Source organism: Eutrigla gurnardus (assembly GCF_963514095.1).
Source record: "Eutrigla gurnardus genome assembly, chromosome: 24".
Classification (NCBI taxonomy): Eukaryota; Metazoa; Chordata; class Actinopteri; order Perciformes; family Triglidae; genus Eutrigla; species Eutrigla gurnardus.
In genome coordinates, this window is record NC_139935.1 from 3288958 (window position 1) to 3309220 (window position 20263).

The 20263-nt window shown below is 45.5% G+C and overlaps 4 protein-coding genes across 6 annotated transcripts; 3 read left to right on the forward strand and 1 right to left on the reverse strand.

Annotated features, from left to right (window-relative positions):
- The first annotated feature begins 375 nt into the window (after positions 1-375).
- steap3 (STEAP family member 3, metalloreductase) lies at positions 376-5456 on the forward strand. 3 transcript variants are annotated; one of them, XM_084004021.1, is made up of 6 exons: positions 376-482; positions 1266-1493; positions 1852-2118; positions 2205-2729; positions 2811-2978; positions 4047-5456. In XM_084004021.1, exons 2-6 carry the CDS (start codon positions 1281-1283, stop codon positions 4332-4334), a joined length of 1461 nt encoding a protein of 486 aa, XP_083860147.1. In that variant the 5' UTR covers positions 376-482; positions 1266-1280; the 3' UTR covers positions 4335-5456. The 3 variants fall into 3 exon arrangements, with proteins under 3 accessions (XP_083860147.1, XP_083860148.1, XP_083860149.1); XM_084004022.1 differs by lacking the exon at positions 376-482 and adding an exon at positions 498-615; XM_084004023.1 differs by lacking the exon at positions 376-482 and adding an exon at positions 715-868.
- A 370-nt stretch (positions 5457-5826) lies between these two features.
- LOC311009735 (acyl-CoA-binding protein-like) lies at positions 5827-7104 on the forward strand. The gene is made up of 4 exons (XM_084004082.1): positions 5827-5979; positions 6101-6212; positions 6523-6585; positions 6674-7104. Exons 1-4 carry the CDS (start codon positions 5974-5976, stop codon positions 6745-6747), a joined length of 255 nt encoding a protein of 84 aa, XP_083860208.1. The 5' UTR covers positions 5827-5973; the 3' UTR covers positions 6748-7104.
- An 86-nt stretch (positions 7105-7190) lies between these two features.
- Positions 7191-11128, reverse strand: sctr (secretin receptor). Its single transcript, XM_084004081.1, has 11 exons — positions 11024-11128; positions 10626-10732; positions 10407-10516; positions 10201-10333; positions 9968-10121; positions 9828-9888; positions 9657-9726; positions 7991-8082; positions 7723-7861; positions 7606-7647; positions 7191-7532 (listed from the first exon to the last, which is right to left on the reverse strand). Exons 1-11 carry the CDS (start codon positions 11106-11108, stop codon positions 7347-7349), a joined length of 1179 nt encoding a protein of 392 aa, XP_083860207.1. The 5' UTR covers positions 11109-11128; the 3' UTR covers positions 7191-7346.
- Positions 11129-17293: 6165 nt separating this feature from the next.
- LOC311009815 (uncharacterized protein) lies at positions 17294-19511 on the forward strand. Its single transcript, XM_084004226.1, has 7 exons — positions 17294-17408; positions 17508-17592; positions 17795-17911; positions 18013-18730; positions 18914-18975; positions 19071-19358; positions 19478-19511. The coding sequence occupies exons 1-4, from the start codon at positions 17299-17301 to the stop codon at positions 18052-18054; spliced, it is 354 nt and encodes a 117-aa protein (XP_083860352.1). The 5' UTR covers positions 17294-17298; the 3' UTR covers positions 18055-18730; positions 18914-18975; positions 19071-19358; positions 19478-19511.
- Positions 19512-20263: the final 752 nt, after the last annotated feature.

Here is a 20263-nt window from a genome sequence, read left to right on the forward strand (position 1 = left end):
AAGAAAAAAAAGAAGACTGCCATGCTAACAGCTCTGTGAGACTGAGCCAAATGCTAACCTCAGCATGCAACTATAATAAAAACCTACAATCGTAGATAACATGTGACACATGTCAGGTGAGTGCCTTTAAGGGTTCGGGGTTAAAGTACTGAACAATAATAATAAAAAAACGGATTAATTGACAGTGAATCATCACTTAAAACAAAGTAAGTTGCTTTAATTGTGCATATTTTATTGCATTTGTATGTATTTGTTACCTTTTATTTTGTTGACATGTTCTGCTTCCTGTAAAGAACATTAGTAAACACTGGTATTCATGTGTTTGTACTGTGAACCGTCTATTGTGTTGCTTATAAACTGTATCTTTCTCTCTGTTTTATCTTCTGCACACAGGCGGGGGCGTGGGAGGGGCGGGGCTTCCGCTGCCGCGTCATCTTATCAGGAAGAAAACGTTCGCAGACGGCGAAGGAGAAGCGCGGCGAGTAAGTAACCGAAAGTAGTAAAACATGTCGCCGTGTGAGTACGAACGGAGGCTAAATACTGTTGTATGAGCTCGTGTTGTGTTCGTGTGTGTTCGCGTTGCCTTCGTGTTCAGGAGAGCAACTTTAATCGGAGGTAAAAGTTTCTCACGAGTTCAGTCAAGGACGAGGAGCGCGGTGGCGTCGATTCGCCTCAACAGAGCGTCCATACGGATTTTCATCATTTTAGTGTTTAATCGCTCGTCAGTCGACTTTAATGCCTTCTAAGACATTACTAGAAGCGGGTTCTGGACGGTCACAGTTCCCCGGTGTATTCGGCGCATGTCTGGATGGTTCCCAAAGCAGCATTCATATAGAAAAGCCACATTTGTGCCGTTTTGAATGCTAATGTAAGCTAACTAGCGCTTGTTGATTGTGTGGGAGGGGGATTACGAATGAAGTTTGGCACGAATGGCATGTTTTAGTCAAATCTACGTGGTTATTGTATTACATGATGGCACGTCATTTATCTGAACCAGCTGGGTGGACTAGTGACAGGTTGCTGTAGCTGTATTTAGTGTGTAATATCCTTTTTATTTTGAGTTACTTTGAGTTACTGTATGCATATATGACGCGTCAAATGACAAACATAAATTGAATATTGACATATTTTATTACAATAATGAATACATTGAAAAAGCAAGCATCTAATATTCTCCTTTTTATTTGATTGGAGCCACACAGATATTGTGATATTAAAAGAAGGTGTAAACAAACAGCCCACACTGAAAAATGTCTTCCCTATAGATTGATCAGCGCATTATGCCTGACGAGATGTCGAGGCCGTTGATCCGAGGAGGCTGCAGGCATCTGGAAGCCTCCACGTCTGAACTCAACGCTCCGGTCGTGGGCATCCTGGGCACGGGCGACTTCTCCCGCTCCCTGGCCAGAAGGCTGGTGGCCTCCGGCTACCAAGTGGTGGTGGGGAGCCGAAACCCCAAGCGCTCCGAGGCGTTGTTCCCTGAAGAGGCAGAGGTGACGCTCGCATTCACACTCGCCATGTAATTGGTGTTTTTGTTTCCCCCCTCATGCTGATAATTATATATTTACCCTGACTTTATCTGCAAGGCATAATAACTGTTGTTATTATCTTAGATGCTGGTTTATTGTGGTATGGGAAGAGAATAAAGCAGATAATCAGTCACTTTTTAAAAAGTGTCCTCTTTATATTGTAACACTGTCAGACTTGGATCAAGTTATCTTATAAAAACGTGTAATAAATCAAGAGATATGTTGGGATTTTGACAGTGTACATAAACGTGTGTAATGTATGTGAAGTACAGACATGGGACAACAATATATTATCGCGTATGTCCCATCCCTCGGCCTCCAGGTCACGTCCCAGATGGAGGCGGCCAGCCAGGCAGACCTGGTCTTTGTGGCCGTGTTCCCCGAGCACCACTCCACGCTGGTGGAGCTGAAGCCGATGCTGGCCGGGAAGACGCTGGTGGATGTCAGCAACGGTTTGAGAATCAGCCGAGACGGGCCTTCACACGCCGAGCAGCTGGCCGACCTGTTTCCAGAGAGTCTGGTGGTCAAAGGGTTTAACACCATATCGGCGTGGACGCTGCAGACGGGCCCGCGGGATGGGAGCAGGCAGGTAGGAAGCGTCAGCTGCTGGTGGATTCATGGAGGTCCAGTCATACTCCACCTCTAGGGAACCTCAACCACATGTTCTTCCTCCAGATCTTCCTGTGCAGTAACAGCAACCAGGCCAAGAGCTCGGTGATGCAGCTCTGTCGTAGAATGGGCTTCGTCCCCGTCGACATGGGCCTCCTCTCCTCGTCTCTGGAGATCGAAAACCTCCCCCTGTACCTGTTTCCCTGCTGGCGCGTCCCGGTCGTCTGCACCCTGTCCCTGTTTGCCTTCTTCTACCTGTACAACTTCCTCCGTGACGTCCTGCAGCCCTACGTCACCAAAGGGAAGAGCGTTTTCTACAAGATGCCCATCGAGACCGTGAACGTCACGCTTCCCTCCGTGGCCTTGGTGATGCTGGCGCTGGTCTACCTGCCCGGTCTGTGCGCCGCTTTCCTCCAGCTGTGCCAGGGCTCCAAGTACCACCGCTTCCCCAACTGGCTGGACCGCTGGCTCGTTGGCAGGAAGCAGTTTGGGCTGTGCAGCTTCCTGTGTGCGGCTCTGCACGCCATCTACAGTCTGTGTCTGCCCATGAGGAAGTCTGCCCGCTTCAAGATGCTCATGGCGTTTAAACAGGTGAGAGGAGGAAACACTGACACAAACATGGTCCCATCCCTACCCTGGACACTTTGAGTTGAGTTGTTACTGTGTCTCCAGATGAATGCCGGGGCGGAGGTGGACTTGTGGAACGAGGAGGAGGTGTGGAGGATGGAGCTGTACCTCTCGGTGGGCATCATGGCCCTCGGCCTGCTCTCTCTGCTGGCCGTCACCTCGCTGCCCTCGGTGGCCAACACTGTCAACTGGAGGGAGTTCACCTTCATTCAGGTAGACACAAACACACAGAAACAAACAGTTTGTTAAGTGCTCCGTTTTCTATTAATATCCGCTGCCACAAGGCTGGGTTTCTATTCTTCTTGGACGCAGCAGGGTTAAAGTCAGATGGGATTAATCCACAAAGATTGACAGTCGTGACACTTGACACGCACACATCCAGGCTGATGTGTGGACAGATGCCCACGATGTCTTTACTGCTCAGATCGCACTCACAGTGTTTGCACTTCTGCAGCTGGCCCAGATTTGGCGTTAAAAGCCGTCACGAGTGACTCAGCGCACACACACTTCCCGTCCTCGTCTCCTCGTTAACTGTGCCCGCCGTGGCCTCGTTTCTCCAGGACTCGCGCTCCGTCGGTGCTGCCTGTTTCCCTTTCATCTTAACGTTCAGCTAATCCGGTGGCCGTCAGATTAGTCACGTGGCGACCTTGTGTGCCAGGCTGCACTCCTAGACTCGCTGCCCTCAGCTGCATGTATAGAAATATCTGTGTGTGTGACGGATTAATTCACGTCATCGTGTGTTTGAGCTGAAGTCTCACTCATGATTTAGTTTAGTTTTTAATTCCGACTAGGAGTGATTTAGCTCTAAATCTACAATTTCACATTTAGCTCCTTTGTTTCCTGATTTTAAATTGCTGCTGTTCCCCATCACTTTTTGAAAGCACCGTAATAAAAAAGTCATCACTCTTGTCAAGTGGAAATAATTATGATCTAGTTTGCCCGGTTAGTGTGTGTGAACGAGGAGTAATGAGGCTGTTGTTAACCCCTTGGCCCCTACCCGACTCAACCTTGGGAAGGTTTTAATTAGTGGGCCCTGCAGCTCCAGTGTATAGCGCACGCACCCACGCTCGCTGGTGGGGTTCATTCAGGTCAGGAGTGGTGGGTCAGTGTGTTTCCTCCGGTTCTACGAGCTAACGTAGTGGAGCGGCTGGCTGTTATGAACCGAAGAGGAGTCACTTCAAGGGGAAATCCCAGGTTGTGCAGAATCACGCTGCTCGCTGTCCGGGGAGAACCATAAAGCATGTTGGTCTCTATAACGAGAGCTTCTTTCCCCTCCTGCAGTCCACTGTCGGCTACTGTGCCCTGGCCATGGCCGCCCTCCACACGCTCCTCTTCGGCTGGGACCGCGCCTTCGACCCGGCCGAGTACCGCTTCTGCCTGCCTCCCACCTTCCTCCTGGTCCTCATCCTTCCCCTGGCGGTCCTGCTGGGCCGCCTGGCCCTCTTCGTGCCCTGCGTGGCCCGGCGGCTCCAGCAGATCCGCCGCGGCTGGGAGAAGAGCCGACACATCCGCTTCAGCCTGCCGGACGACGACCGCCGCAACGGGCTGGACGACGTCAGCAACGTGTGAGAAACACCGAAGGTCCGGCACTCATGAATATAAACGGCCGTCACGGAGGAGATGAATGATTTATACGCCACTGAATGTATTGAAGGCTCCTCTCTGAGACTGATTTCAGAATCTCCTCAACAAATTAGCTGGTAGCTTCTTAGAAACGTGATGTCAACGTGATTGCACTATGCATCCTCACTAACGTCTGTTTAGTTAGTGCTTCAATGTGTTGTTCCATGAACACAAGAACAATATCAGCTTCTGGCTTAATTTATGCAACTTTGAAGGAAACTGCTGAACACTGACCGACCCAAGCAGCGCAAGAACATTTAGCATAATGGAGCTTGAAATATGGTTTCTTTTTTCCACTTAAGAGAAGCAGATTCAGTTTGGCTTCCTGTCAATAGTTTCTTTTCTTTTAGCACTTAAAGACTTCTGTGAGCCAGTCTCCGTTTCACTGATCTCACATCAGTGTTTGCTTTTGCTTTGGCCTCTCATTTTGCAGCACTTTGAATATTAGATGTGCCGTCATATTCCTTCAAACTGTTTGGGAATCATTGGGAGGGAGGAGACTAGACGTCCTCCACCGTGATGTAAATGAAAAGTGAAATGGCAACGCTGTGGTTTTATGCAAATGAGTATTTGATTTCATGTGCATATTAATGTATGCAAAGAAATCTTTGTTTCTTGGTTCCAGTTTGTAACAAGATGCTGATAACTTTTTCTACAGTCCCAACGTGTGTCGTTTCTAACTGGAAACCAAAGTTAAAGTACTTCTGCTGTTGTAGCTGTTTTAGAAAAGGACCATTCACAGGTTTCTGTCTTTGTCTTTCTTATTCTTGTTTTTTTGTTGTATGTGGTTACATTTGAGTGTTAAAAACTCTGATCTGCTGATGAAAACACAATCAACTAACTCAAATATGAACAGGCTGGTTTAGATTATGAATCACAGTTGTGTAAGAGTTTGTAGTATTTAGTTTTGTGTTCTTGCCAAAGATCCGTCTCAGTTCCATTTAGATGTGATCCAGTCTGAGTTTAAACGTCACGTCAGTGTACACATATTTAATTTCTAACCACAAAGGCATGGATGTAAAGAGATCAAATTTCTAGAACATAGAATAAAATATTTTTCTTTCTAAATGTTTTTGTCCCACTATTGTATTTATCTCTTAAATAATATGAAGTACATGTTATGTGTAGATGCTCTGTAAGACGTTCTTAAGTGATTTAAAGGCTGAAATCTATCTTCGTTATTAATTTGTGAGACTTAAAATGTAAATCAAATCTCGGGCTGACTCGGTCTTCCACATAGCATCATTTAATATGTGGATGCTGCCATCTAGTGGCAGGGAAACACATTTCTGTGTTTAATGGTTTTAATGGAGCTCTGTCTTAAGTTTGTGCTTTACATTTAACAAACCAAAAAAAGGATTTATTTGTTTTCATACTTTGCATTTGGTGATGATTACAGATTCAAGTTAGAATGGATGACACTCTTCCTTTTAGAAGTATTATAAATGTAAGAATTGTAGCGCCGTGAACCAGTTAGTCCAGCTGTGCAGCGCCGCCTTCAGAAGCGCTGCCCACTTTCAGTCACGACAAAGGACGTTGTTGCAGTCGGACCAGTGAACCAGCAAGTCAGTGTCTCCCAGCAGTCATGACGGTAAGTAGCATCTCCTCTGGTCTTCCCAGCAGGTTGCATAGTCTCAGGTTCTCATGGTCTCAGGTGTGTTTGCTGATCCAGGGTCAGAGGTCGTTTCAGCCTGTGTTCTCTCGTCCTGCAGGACGCCTTTCTGAAAGCCGTGGAGGAGGTGAAGCTCCTGAAGCCGGACCACGCGGTCCTGGGTGAAGTGTACGGTTTATACAAGCAGGCCACCGTCGGTGATGTCAACACCGGTGAGTCTCTGTCGTCCAACGCTGTGGAGTTCATATGGAAACGGCTAAAAAGCTCTGTGTGAACAGCGTGCATGGACGACTGCCACCAGGGAACGCATCAGGTCCGACAGGTTCTGTGTCTTTCTGAGAGTCTAAACTGATAAAAATGGAATGTGGCCATGTTTCTGTGAACATCGGTCACGCATGTTTTAAAGGCAACTAATGATTTGGCATTTCTCCACCGTTGAGGTCGTATTTAAACTCCTGCAGTCATCCTATAAAACACCATCATGTGTCCTTAACTTCATTATTGATGCTTTTCCGTCTGCAGAGCGTCCAGGAGTCTTGGACATGGCAGGACGAGGGAAATGGGCCGCGTGGCACAAACAGAAAGGTCAGACTTCTCCAAGTGTTTCGGATAAATCCCAGAAAGTATGTGCAAACTGCAAAAACCAACTGGGTTGCTTGTTTCCGTTCTTAAGGGATGTCCAGAGAAGACGCGATGGCCGCCTACGTTGAGTTGGTGGAGCAGCTGATGGCGAGAGATGGCTCGTAGAGTCTGGAGCACATTTTGATCATTTCATTCTCAATAGAAACCAAACAAAATGGACACATTTAGACCAGATTTTAAATGTGATTGTGCTCTTTATTACGGTGTAAGATGTAATGGTTTAAAAAGCAACCAACACTGGACATTGGATAAACCCAGTCTGCCTCCACTCTGTGCTAAGCTAAGCTAATCACCTGCTGGCTGAAACTCTACATCAATAACATGCATTAGGGGGGTGTGGATCCCAGTCACATGACAAAGTGAATAAATGTGTTTCCTAAAATGTCAAACTATTCCTTTAAATGCCATAAAATGTAAATTTGTTGTAATCCGGTTTAATTAAAGAGGACTGGCTACTGGAAATCTTGGGGCTTGTTTCTGACGACCCCGGTGATGTCACAGTGATGTCATCAGGGTTACATGTTACATTTTAACGGGAATCCTGTGTCACAAACTGGGTGCATTGAGTTTGAAAGACAGAGTTTCTGAAATGTTGCTGTTGCATTCTGGTAAATGTAGTCTCATGTGTGTTTGGAGGCTTTAACTGTTAGAAACTGTTTAACGCTGCGGTTGTGTAATGTATGTAAAGTGGAGGAAGGAGCCGATCACATCTCCACCGTGTCCACGGGGAGTCCGCCGGCTGCCGGGCTGCCTGTGGAGCAAGGCAGCAGGGACACCTGTGTGTGGGGAGAGCCGCTGTGGCTGATGGAGCCGTGTTGCCGCCTGCGCCTCCTGGGGAGGAGCTGGGTCAGCCTCCACCGCCTCCACCTCCTCTGAAACTCCTGCTGCACCTGGAAACATGCAGAGGTGGGATCCCACATCTGCTCCACAAGGCTGGGCTCTTATTGGCCGAGCGGCGCTTACCTCTCCGTTCATGAAGCAGTAGAGCACGGCGACCACGAAGCCCTGGGAGGAAGACGGGCTCAGTGAGTGTACTGTTATGTCTCCATTCTAACTCTCTCTCTTCCACATGGTATCTACCTGTGTGGACGACAGCGCCAGCTCTGCAAACGTCCAGATCTTAAACACTGAGCTGCTGACTTCAACGGGTAAGAACACAAACAGGATGTAGTGCAGGCCGAACAGAGCCACCAGGAAGAACGTGGACTTGATCAGCCTCCTGGGGAAACAAGAGAGTTTAGTGACTGTATGTTTGTATCTGGGATCGTTATCAACTCCTCCTTCATGCACAATACATTCCTCTCAAAGACACGGCCTTTCTGTTTGTAATCACTCCAACCGTACTCACTTATACTGGCTGAACTCATTCCTCTGTGCGTCTGGCATTCGGAGTTTGTTCACCAGAATCCTCAAAATGCCCAAGAAAAAGAGGAGGTTCATCTGAAATGATTAAAGCACTCTTTATCATGTTAAGAAATATGCTTCTTTGCTTTCTTGTGAAGCGCTAAATAAGGAGATGAATATGAATCTAAGTGTTACTAACATGTCTGTCTGTTTCCTGTAACCCAGACATACAGGCTTAGAGCGCTCCTCACCTTTAACGGCAGGTGAGGCTCATTAGAGCCTCTTTGTCTGATGCCGGGTCGCCGTGTGGAAGGACAGATGTGTCTGCAGATGTGACCGGATTGATCCAGTGATGCATCTGTAGCTGAAGAGGTAGACTTCATTCAACCCTGTTTAGTTTCCATTCAGATGCAGCACTAATGGGACTCTAACCTTGGAGGGACATCTCCAGGTTCTGCTGCTTCCCTGGTGAGTCGACCGGTCAGACGGTGCTGTTTGGATGCTGAGTCTCATACCGGGTGAGATTTAGTGCCAGACAGCTGCTTTACTTGGACTTATTTCCTGCTGCTGTCTGCTCCATGTTTACAGTGTTTTAAGTGTTAATAGTAACCGTTTACAATATTTCCCACTGGATTTTATATTGTGTGAAAGTCTGACAGCCTGCTTCATATTTTATACATCATCTCATTTAACCTTCTGAACTGACTGTTTCTTCAGGTAGTGTGAACACCAGCTCTGGAGAACACGGCCCTCCATGCATGCTGGTGGGCTTGAAGGATGGCATCACTACTTGTTGGTGAGTTTTTCCCTTTGCAGTGTGAGTTGTGGTTTGTTTTGGGGTCCGTGACTGGAATCTCCCCGTGCTGAGTCCCCTACCTGCTAAGCTGTAAGATATTGAGGTGGCTGTGGGCATTTATTTAACCCCATTGGTCAGGATTGTCAGTGTTAGCCATTAGCTTTGCTAAATGAAGTTGTTTTTGTATCTACAGTGTTTTCCTGTCTTATGGAGGACCTCCATAGTCACTAAACAATCCTGATTTTGAACTGAATGCATGTCTTTGAATCCCCCACAAATGTGATCGTGTCCACACTCAACATTGAGGCTATGAGAGTCCAGACGTGGTTAGACCAGGGCAGACGGAAAGGTCTAACCAAGTCTGGACTCTCAGACACAGAAGGTTAAATGAGACGATGTATAAAATATGAAGCAGGCCGTCAGACTTTCACACAATATAAAATCCAGTGGGAAATATTGTAAACGGTTACTATTAACACTTAAAACACTGTAAACATGGAGCAGACAGCAGCAGTAAATAAGTCCCAAGTAAAGCAGCTGTCTGGCACTAAATCTCACCCGGTATGAGACTCAGCATCCAAACAGCACCGTCTGACCGGTCGACTCACCAGGGAAGCAGCAGAACCTGGAGACGTCCCTCCAAGGTTAGAGTCCCATTAGTGCTGCATCTGAATGGAAACTAAACAGGGTTGACTACAGTCACTACACACCACAAACACTCCATGTTGCTCCCCAAACCTCCCTCACCTGCACAGACAGAGCATCCTGCCACACGGCGACCCGGCAAAAAGGTGATAAGGTGTATTTCTGAAGCTACTAGTTTGTGATAATGTTTGGAAAAGAACGACATGGAAGTAAAAGAGAGAATGTTTACGGATATGGTGAGAAGAACCGGCACGCGGAGTATCCACCAAATCCATGCATGTCTCCGGGTTTCCCAGCAGCTTGGGCCATAAAACAAGAACCCACGTCAAAACCATGCAAATGTTATCTAATAATGTAGATTATCCTGTCACAGCAGATGAATGAACGCAACCCCCCTTACCCTTCATCTTCATAAAAATACTTGGCGCATCCCCAGGGGACAATAACCATCAAAGGTAAGCCTGTGTGATGGAATCGTGTGTTAATGATTGTGTCTTTTTATAGTATTTAGTAGACGCTGAAGTGAAAGGTCCTCCGTACCCCAGCTGAGGACGATGTACCAGGCGAGGTGTTTCCTCAGAGAGAAGAAGGAGCGGCTCACCAGGGTGAACAGGAAGTGACCCTCCGCCAGCAGCCAGCTGTAGTTTGCCAGGATGGAGTAGTTGGAGAACATCAGCACCACCTTGCAAGCCACCTGCCACACGGGAGAGAAGGCGCGGTGAGCGGACGCCGGCGTGCATCACCCAGCAGAAAAGCAAAGCGAGTATCCCCACCGGGTAGTGGTCACAGTGGTAGAAGTCCTCGTTGGCGAACAGCAGGGCGTCTCTGATGAAGATGAAGACGGCTCTCAGGATGAAGGAGAGGAACAGCTGGATGTGGATGTGGTTCCTGGTACAGTGCAGCTTTCTGGAGAAACAACACTCAAGTTTCCTCAGCACATTTGACACCAGTCTGTCCAACCAAAACAACGGTTCGTCACCTAAACAGGCTGAAGATGGCGACGGCGATGGCCAGGGAGATGAGGGAGAGTGTGTATCCGGCTGTGTACATGGTTTTCACGTAGGAGAAGTACAACTGGGAATCTGAGGACTGAACAAGACCAGGGCTTAAGTGTGTTATGTGGATGATGCTAAATGGGTTGCCTCTTAGGTTTATATTAGATAAACTAAACATACCGCATGCAATATCAGTCACCAACCTCTCCAAGGAAGTGGAGCGTCTCGTTGAAAGCGTCGCCGCATGCATCAACGTGAGGGACGAGAGGGTCCGTCCAGCCGCCGGCCGTGCAGTTGCGATGCACTTTGCCTGAAAAATAGACTTGTTTTCCTCTAACATCTGTTTTCAAACTTCCAAACATGACGTTCCCACTCCAATAAAGCTCTGGTTCCTCACATGAACATCAGGGAATCACTCATCTGGCAACATAAATGTAGCACTGCAATGTTTCTATGTACACGAGTAGTTTATGGCTGGGTGTTTGGATAGAGACCCTGAGAGTGTGAATCTGTCTGTATGAAAACAAACGGGCTTCCTGGCAAATAATTAACCAGTGTAGTGTGTTTAAAGATAACGGCTGTCTGTCTGTCTGTGTCTCACCTTCCGAAGCGAAAAAGTGAGGACACGGCTGGGAGACGGTGTCCCCGAGAGAAGCAGGCGGCCAGCAGTTCAGGTCGTCCCACATTCCCTCACAGGCGACACTGGCATTGTGTTCTTCAAAGGTGGAACAGAAGTTAGTCCTTTATGTTTATAATATGAATGTATGAGAACATTGTATTTGCTATTTCTATCCCAATAAGAATAGTAGCTCTGGTTGTATGTTTTAGTTGCAGGATAAACAGCAAAACCAAATATATGGATTAATGGTTCTTTCATTAGACAATGTGTTCTGCTAATCCAAGTTGTGCATTACACAATGTGTCCACGAGGTGTCACTAAAGCGCCACATTAAATATATGCTAAAAGGGCTTGATACACAGATTTGTATTAATGTCAATGTTTTGTTTCAATGTGAAACAGCCGTTTTTATGTAATTTTTTTTACATAAAAGAGCAAAATAGGTGTAAATTCACATTTCAGAAACGTATAAAGTCACCTGTTGCTTTGTGTGACTCAAAAAGTAGCAGATCAGTCACGCACTTTTCCTCCTCTTTTACAAGATGAACATGAGGATGACACCCCGACGACGAGGTTGCCTGTAAACAAGGAGACAAAATAGCACTTTTTCCTAAAGTGACATGAAAATCAAACCTCCGTTTAACTCACCTGGGGTAACAGAAACACTCCAATAAGTCCAACTTTTGTCATTGTATCTGGCAGCTTCCTTTTGTCCCAAGATAGATGACTACATATCTGATTGGAAGGAAAAGAAAAGTTCCTGCCATGCAGCAGATATCCGAGGTGTGAAAATCAAACATAGGTCTACTTAAGCCTGGCGATAATTATGCACCATATCCCTCTGGAGCTGGAAAGAAGACCAGAGGATGCGGCAGCAGCAGGAGGCGGAGCCTAAAAGCTGCGGTCCAGTTTGACAGTTTCCATCGGCCTTCGAAGATTAGACCGGAAGTCATAGAAAAAGTAACATCCTGTTAGACGCGATCTGTAGGCCATCTGTAGTTTGCGACGCTTAGACACTTTCTCGAGTCTTCAATGACGGTGCTCGACTAGGACATCTAGTGGTCAAAAAGGTGAAGTGCAGGCGAGACGTTTGAGTCTGTTGTGATTTGATGCACGTTCCTGTTCGGTTTAAAGCAGACACAATCCAATCTAACACAGAATAAACTCATGTTGAAGGCAATATTCCATATTTGGCACGTCAGATTGCAGTGTTGCTCTATACGGGACAATAACTGACACTCAACTTAGACGGGCATCGAACCCGCGACCTATTGATTACAAGACAACTACTCTGCTGTGTCCAATCATGACTGGTTTTGGTGGCTTTACTACTACTACTACTACTACTACTACTACTACTACTACTACTACTACTACTACTACTACTACTACTACTACTACTACTGACGTTGGTTTGATACATTTGATCTGCGCATGCGTCGGAGCTGCCGGCGTTTGTCCCGCCCAATCAGAGCGCTACCATGACAACCACTGAGTTGAGAGCAGTTGAGTGTCGTTCCACTGATGAACAGACTGAACATGGCGGTTTTATATCAACAACTAGATCCGACTCGTCGTCCAAAGCTCCAGTAATTTGTCAAGTTTCATCGTAGAAATTATTTTCACGGGAATCTGATAAACTGCGAACTGTTTAAGTTCAAGCTAGCATGACGTTGACGCTGAAAAGATGCTAACGCGTTAGCTGTGGTTAGCAACGCGTTAAGTGTTGTTAGCCACGACGCTAACAACAGCTAAGTTTGCTAACATGCAATAAGTATAGGCCACTGTCAACATCTTCATATAATATTGTTTCTATATGTCGTTCCTTTTGATGACTGAATTCAGCTGCATAAACATCATAAATATGAAACACTACATCAATGTGTTTTAATAAAACCCCGTCACTTTTCCACATGTATGTTTAATATTGCAGCCTTTCTACTAGTTATATGAAATAAATATGCAAATGGTTGATTCCTGTTTTGGCTTTGTCATTGTCTTGAGTGTCGATTGACGAGGAAACATTTAAAATCCAATAACATTGCGGGGGGTGAAGAGGCCTTTGTCAATGCACACTTGCAGAGGTGGATGTTTTATTGACTGTGACTTTATTTCCAGGTGGATGTTGTTCAGCCCCACGAGGCCGTCTACAGCCACCCTCTTACCGGTAAGTGCAATGATTTCATTTAACGGCAAATAGCTGTTTTCATTACAGCGCACATGATTTCTACAGTGGATTTTGTCTTGTTTGCATTATGTTTTACTCTGTATCCATTCTACTTTGAAAACTACTTTATGTAATTGATGCATTTGTTTTTTGGCGGTCCTCATTTAGCTGAAGGAATTAAGGATGTAACCCATAGGGAGGAGGTGTACTGTGTTTTCTCAAAACCGTTTGTGTATTAAACAAGTCGCCACGGAAGTTGAAGGATGCCTCCAGTTTCCACACCGACATTTAGCAATATTCACGGTCTGGAAAGCATCATAACACACGGCGGAAAGCAGCGCTCCAGATCACAATTACAGCTGCAGTTTATAAGTTTTATAAGTTTAAACAATATTGCTAATGATTGCGGATTTGTTTGACGAGACAGCACCAGGCAATGAGGGTTAGGCTAAGGGTTAGTGGGTTAGTGTTAGTAGGTTAGGGTTGGAGTTGGGGTTTATTAATTGAGGATGTGCTTTTTTTGCACAGGCCTATTTATCTGGTGGTGGTAGAAGTAAAAAGAATATGAATTAAAACAATTAAATGTATTATTTAATTAATTATTCTCTTAATTATTATTTTATATGTATTTATTTGACTTTTCAGTTTTATACTTAAATATCCATATCAAATCATCACACTCATCAAGACTTAAATTCTTCCCCATGTTTGCTACAATTAGAAATGAAAACCTTAATGATAGTGTAAAATGACCCTTCCTCTTGTCTTCTGCCTGTCCATTAATGATAACAGATCTCAGGTTGTGTAGATGTGCAAACTAATTAGCAAACTCTGTGGTCCATTGTGGGGTGAAAGCGAGCACCCGACTGGATTCAACTGGTAAATGGGCCCGTGGGCTGTTTGTTTAGTCATGTTTCCAGCCCGTGTGGAAACCTACTGTTTGACTCTGTTCCCATGAGAAAGATGGTGCCATCCATCACACAGCGGTAGCTCCATCCACTGTGTTGGCGTTATCTCGGATCAAAGTTAATAATTCATGAAAATAGCTCGGTGGCTGGTGCAGCGATATCAGGATGGATAGGCCTTCTGATGGATGCTTGGCATATTGTAAAACACTCTCCCTCTTCTTTAGTTCCACTGTGGGGAACCACAAACAAAGAATAAATGTGTGCTATAAATAGCTAAAGAATTATACGCTGGAGCCAATGTTTTTCCAGTTAGAATCAATGGCTGTGTCTTGCTTGTTGCCTGATTGATTGTCTGACATGTGTGATTTAGGTGGAGGCTCCATGTATTCGTTGATGTAGTCTGTGCAGGTCAAATCTGATCCCTGCAGTTGTTTATAGTAGAAGTCAGTTTGCTGGCTTTGTTGCAGTAGAACTCAACATGACATTTCCTGGATGTGTTGACACTGTACGCGTACGGATGTCATCCACTCACTGACTTGTTGCATTATTGGATCCACTCTGGGACTTTCATCCTTTGTGACCGATGTTTATCACGGAGGAAATGTGTGTTATGAGTCAGCCAAAGTTCCATCAGTTGTAAAATGTGACTGTTTTCTTAGCGGAAAATGAGTTGAAGTGAATAGTCGACAGAAGTCTCACAGATACTAGACAGCACTTCCTCCCCGTCTCCTCTGCACCTGCACTGTTTGTAAAGCACTCACACACACTCTGGGTTTCCAGCCTCATGTCACCACGCGTTGGGATTCGATGGCTTGTTTTGGTGATAGGATGAGCTAGTATCTTCTATATGCAGCATATATGCTCTTTGGACTCCTGACTGCAGGCCAGAGCTGAAATAACTCAGCTGTCTTTGTAGCACAGTGACGGTTTACCGCTTCCTGACTTTATCGTTTCATCGGCCCACGTTGGCTTAACTGTGATTCAGTTTGGTGGACAAGAAATGGGACCGTGACATTAGTCTTGACTTTTCTTCTTCTTGTAGTTGTTGTCCAAACTATAATCAATCATTGTCAAATGATGTAGCGATGCATTGATTCCAATAAATAAAGGAGAGGATGAGTTGTCTGGAATCAAAAGAATCTGTCGCTTCTGCAATGAATATGGAATTTAACATTCATGTTACCGTCATTTGTCTGTGAAATACTCCAAGCTGAGACCTCCATATAATTTCATTTGTCCAATCAGTTTCCTAAAGAGCATCTGAAAGTAACTAATCCACATGTTTGTAACGTCTTCCAGGCCCCGAGGGAGTCGAGAGGAAGAAGGTCCTCTGAAGGTCAACACATCCAAGTCACGTCTAGTCACTGATGTGCAAATGCATGCACAAATCCATCACACAGCCCTGTCCCTTCAGTTGAGCCATGTGTAATGTCTTCACAGGGTTAATGCAGAGGCCTCTGAAGGAAGAGCATGCTTTTCTTGTCCTCATAGCATTCAGCATTCATAGCATTCAGCTTCATCAAGTGTCACGGCTCATGTCTTGTCTTACTCTCTCACTGCGTCGCCACTCTTAAGGGTGAGCTGGTGTCCGATGAGGTGAAAGGCCAAAGCATGAGAACAAAGAGGAGGATGTGGAGGCTGGCCGGCTGTCTTTCAGCACTCCTGAAGCTCTGCTCAGACCTCCAGCAAATCCACTCTGAGTGTTTGTAAGTTCATCCTAATGGAAGTGTGTGGTATGTGACGTGATCCATATCGCGGTGTCTAAGTTGCTGTTGTTTATTTCATGTGTGTTAGGACCCAGTTCCAGGCCTACAAACCAGTGTCAGAGACTTTGTGAGTGTCTTTGGGAGTTTCTGTATGTACAGTATCACTGTGATCATGTCTAGGTGTATACATGGAGGCATTTGACTGCTGGACTGAAGGCTCTACTCATTAAAACAGACTTATGTCAAATCAGAGCAAGTTGTCTGTTTGCATTCAGCGTTAGAAACCCTGCAGTATGTTTGAACGGTTGTTGTAAGGGCCGCTTTCCATTTCTGTTTTGTCCACTGGACTAAACTTATACATAGCACTGTAGCTGCACAAATCATAATGTTACCTGACAGGTATGTGCTTTATGTTTAAATCAACATGCTTGTGAACTGAATGCCATGGATGTGGTGGGTACCTGCAGTGCACACCCACCTTTATACAGCCAGGTGAGGGTAACTAGTGGCTCTGAGGACAGGTAGCTGGGTGGCAGGACAGCTACGTCCTCAGGAAGGAAGGGTGTGTCTGCAGGTTAGACTGAGGATTTATTGTACATTGACTTGTAGTGCTTACTGCAGTTATCAGTACTCTTACAGTAGTTATCAGTACTCTTACAGTAGTTATCAGTACTCTTACTGCAGTTATCAGTACACTTACAGTAGTTATCAGTACTCTTACTGCAGTTATCAGTACTCTTACAGTAGTTATCAGTACTCTTACTGCAGTTATCAGTACTCTTACTGTAGTTATCAGTACTCTTACTGCAGTTATCAGTACTCTTACAGTAGTTATCAGTACTCTTACTGCAGTTATCAGTACACTTACAGTAGTTATCAGTACTCTTACAGTAGTTATCAGTACTCTTACTGCAGTTATCAGTACTCTTACTGTAGTTATCAGTACTCTTACTGCAGTTATCAGTACTCTTACAGTAGTTATCAGTACTCTTACTGCTCTCAGGTGAGAGATGATGATGAGCCTGTGTACTGAGTCTGATGAAGAGTGTTTGTGAGCTTTGTTTGGCCAGGATGTGAATTAACTAGGAACGGTTTGTCACTATGTGTTGTTTCCACAGAAGAGCAGCCCTGGTCACTCCTGGTGTTTGTACCTGTTTCCATGACGACCAGGAGACAGCTGAGTGTCCAGGTGAGAAGATGGAAACGTGACAGCAGGAGATCAGATGGATGTGAAATCCAGACATGAAGGAAAAGTGATGCTGGTGAAAGAAGTGTTTGACTTGTCTTCTGTCCTGCAGGTTGGAGTCCCATGTGGTCCCAGCATGTGCTTCCTGCTGTGTTAGATCAGGTCCGAGCTACCTGGCGGTGTTAACAACTGGCCTGGTTGGACCAGCAGGTAAGTCTAGATGTTGAACTCTGTACTGTAATGTCTCTCTCTCTGTGTTTGTGCTTCTGGTCAGGTTGGTGTTGCTGGGGATGAAGGTGCTGGAAGAGCTCTGTGGTGTCAGCGATGGTGTTGTCACCTCTGAGATGGGCCTCCATGAGCGGTGTCAGAAGATGGCCATCATCCTGCAGGTGAACAGGAGGTGAGGAACTCAGCAGCTGCATCACCGGGCATCAATACATCTCTACTTCCTTGTCCAAAGGAGTGAAGTGGTTTCTAACAGACTTTGTCTTTGTTACAGGATGAACGAGTGGTTTTCCAAAGACATCAGCCAACATGGACTCCACGCCACCATCAATGTGTGGACGTGGACGAGGCGAGAGGCGGTGAGTGATGTTGATTGTTGCTGAGGTGAATGCAAATGTCTGTGATTCAGGGCAACAGTTGTACTTGATGTGATTGGTATTGGGCCCAAAGAAATGAGGATAGACAGTGATGATGTTTGTAACCTTTTTGCACCTGACAGAGTTTAGAAAAACATGTGAATTATGAACTCGAACTGTTCCTAACAATGTGTTGTTGTTCCAGAACGTGGGTGCAGTTGGTGTGGCAGCCTCGGTCCTCCTGCTCATCCCCTGGTATTGGGTCTTCTGGTGCCTGAGGCCTTTGGACGTCTGTAACCCAACGAGAAGGAATCCCCTCCATGTGAGTGAATAGTTTGATCAGATCCATTGAAAAGGCAGACAGGAAGGAAAAGTGATGGTGGTGAAGAAGTGTTTGACTTGTCTTTGTCCTCGTCCCTTCAGACCTCCTGTGTTGGTGTTAACAAACAGCAGGTTTGTTGGTGAACTCTTGTGGCCTCTCCTTTGTTAAGTTCTCTCCTCCAACTGGTCCTCTCTGTTTGTACAGAAGAGGTGTGTTTGAGAAGATGGCCATCCACTCAACTTCCCAAAATGCATTGCGGCTCGTCTGACTTGACAAGTTTTGGATAATGGCGGACGACTGCGGCAATTCTGGCGACAGCCCGACACAAACCGCGTACAGATACTGTAACATGACTTTTACGTTTCCAGCTGACTTTTAAATCGTATTGATAATGAATGTTACTTTATTGTTGTTGGCATTGTATGTTAACGTTACGAATCGAAGGTCCTGCTAGCCAGCTAGCCTACTGACGGTAATTTACCACAGAGGTTAGCGAGCGCAAGCGAAGCGGAAAATGTGCCGTTTTTACCGACGTTAACTAATAATATAGTGCTTATGTTAAACCGTGGTTATATATTTACTAACGGTGATCAATAACGCCGTGCACCGTTGTCCGTTAAAGGGGCGGATGCAGACACCGGGCGCCTCATTCAGTGGAGGGAACGAGGCGGAGACGTTCACGTTCACCGGCAGCAGGAATGCTGCTCTGAGAGGCTTCACTTAAGAAAATGTGGTTTAAATGTTATAATTCTTATATCCAGGACTGCTGGAGACTCTCAGGATGTCCCAGGACTGCTGGAGACTCTCAGGATGATTGCGGTAAGAATATGTTCGGTGACTGCTAGCTACGCTAAAATTAGCAAAGCAAGCCCAAGCTAAAAGTAGCTTAAACGCTAATAGTCCAAGCTAAAAGTAGCATAGTAGCCTTGTAAAAGAACAAGAGAGAGGAACCAGTGTAACGTTAAGTTGCTTTGTTAAGTGTATGTTGTTGGTCTTTTACAGGAAGCAGTACGCCGTCTTCACAACTCGGAGACAAATTGTAGGCGCTACGAACCGGAGCAAGGGTACGATTTAAAGAATATGCTTTCATTCTGCTGTATAAGGAAATCGATGCGTTAACAGTAGATGCCGATCTTAACTGTTGATTTTGTTTTCACAGACGAACCTCGCCTCATAACGAAGCTGTGACCTCTTACTTGCTCGGAGCTTTGTCCGCAAGTCCGGATTTATATGACGCTGATAGTGACGCCATTGTGTAACTTTTACTGTTTTCTTCTTCCTTGTTTTCATTTGACTGTGACTTAAGTTTTCATTTAATTGTTTTCCAGCTGCCTGTAAGACATTCTATGAAACGGTACGCAGGAGCTTCAGACACACACAGCCTGATCTCGCATCGCAGGCGGAAGCTGTGAAGAGGTCAGCTCGGAGTCGTTCCAGGAGAAAGAGGGTAAGACTTATTCGATTTATTAGATCCGTTTTTGGTCAATGTGACCAAACCTACCTAAACCTATTTTTCAGGTGTTGTGTGCATCGCAGTACTGATTGTCTTTATTGATTGTTTTCCAGCTGCTGGAAGCGAGACGGAGTGTGCTTGCTGGCGATGAGGTGCGGCACCACAGACATGATGTCTGATGAGGAGGACGGCGTCGTCGGCGGGTGTCTGGATGGATTGTGCGACCTCCATCCTCTCGTAGCCAGGAGCTCACCGCGACTGTAGAGTCGCGATTAGAGAAGACTCCCAAGTAAAATTGACCAAATTCGGACAGAATGTCGCCAGTTCATTTGTTTGTTGTGTTGTCAATAAAGCTCTTTGAATACTTCCTCCTGGCAATTTTTCCTTTCCTCAATAATTCATTCATATTTAGAAATATCTAAATAAATACAAATAAATATGTAGTGATTCTACTTGTTTAAAAAACTAGTGGTTTCATCAATCCAGAGTGAGGATATTCAAGCCTCTCTGGCCCCCAGGCCGCTATTCATAATTAGAGCCTTCGCTGTGGGTTCGTTTCCGACAATTTTCGGCACAGACGAACGCGGCGTTCGCAGCCTGGAAATTGTTAACTCCTTTAAAATTAGGAGTCTGCTTTATTGTTTTGTCTGTTCTTGTTGGAGCATTCTTTATTTGTTTCTAGTCACCTTTTTTAAGACATTAGAAATGGCACAACCTGACAGCATAAGGCTAAGCACCACTCGTAGAAGCTATTGACCTAACAGTTCTCATGTTACTTTTTTGTTGTGTTTTCCAGAAGTGGAGTTGGAGTGCTCAATAAATTTGGGGAGTCAACTCTGAATGCTATTTTCCCCACAAGCTCCGTGTCATGCTTATTTGGGGGGGGGGGCAGATAGTAT

Excerpts from the sequence above, each read along its gene's own strand:
- steap3 (XM_084004021.1), top strand. The coding sequence starts at position 1,281 with ATGCCTGACGAGATGTCGAGGCCGTTGATCCGAGGAGGCTGCAGGCAT. Across the intron at positions 2,119-2,204 it reads CGCGGGATGGGAGCAGGCAG|ATCTTCCTGTGCAGTAACAG; the intron begins GTAGGAAGCGTC and ends TTCTTCCTCCAG. Across the intron at positions 2,979-4,046 it reads GGGAGTTCACCTTCATTCAG|TCCACTGTCGGCTACTGTGC; the intron begins GTAGACACAAAC and ends CCCCTCCTGCAG.
- sctr (XM_084004081.1), bottom strand. The coding sequence starts at position 11,108 with ATGTGGGACGACCTGAACTGCTGGCCGCCTGCTTCTCTCGGGGACACC. Across the intron at positions 10,733-11,023 it reads TCACTTTTTCGCTTCGGAAG|GCAAAGTGCATCGCAACTGC; the intron begins GTGAGACACAGA and ends TCTATTTTTCAG. Across the intron at positions 7,648-7,722 it reads TGGCGCTGTCGTCCACACAG|GGCTTCGTGGTCGCCGTGCT; the intron begins GTAGATACCATG and ends TCTTCCTCCCAG.
- LOC311009815 (XM_084004226.1), top strand. The coding sequence starts at position 17,299 with ATGAAGGTGCTGGAAGAGCTCTGTGGTGTCAGCGATGGTGTTGTCACC. Across the intron at positions 17,593-17,794 it reads CGTGGACGAGGCGAGAGGCG|AACGTGGGTGCAGTTGGTGT; the intron begins GTGAGTGATGTT and ends TTGTTGTTCCAG. Across the intron at positions 17,912-18,012 it reads CGAGAAGGAATCCCCTCCAT|ACCTCCTGTGTTGGTGTTAA; the intron begins GTGAGTGAATAG and ends TCGTCCCTTCAG.
- LOC311009735 (XM_084004082.1), top strand. Across the intron at positions 6,213-6,522 it reads CGTCGGTGATGTCAACACCG|AGCGTCCAGGAGTCTTGGAC; the intron begins GTGAGTCTCTGT and ends TTCCGTCTGCAG. Across the intron at positions 6,586-6,673 it reads CGCGTGGCACAAACAGAAAG|GGATGTCCAGAGAAGACGCG; the intron begins GTCAGACTTCTC and ends TCCGTTCTTAAG.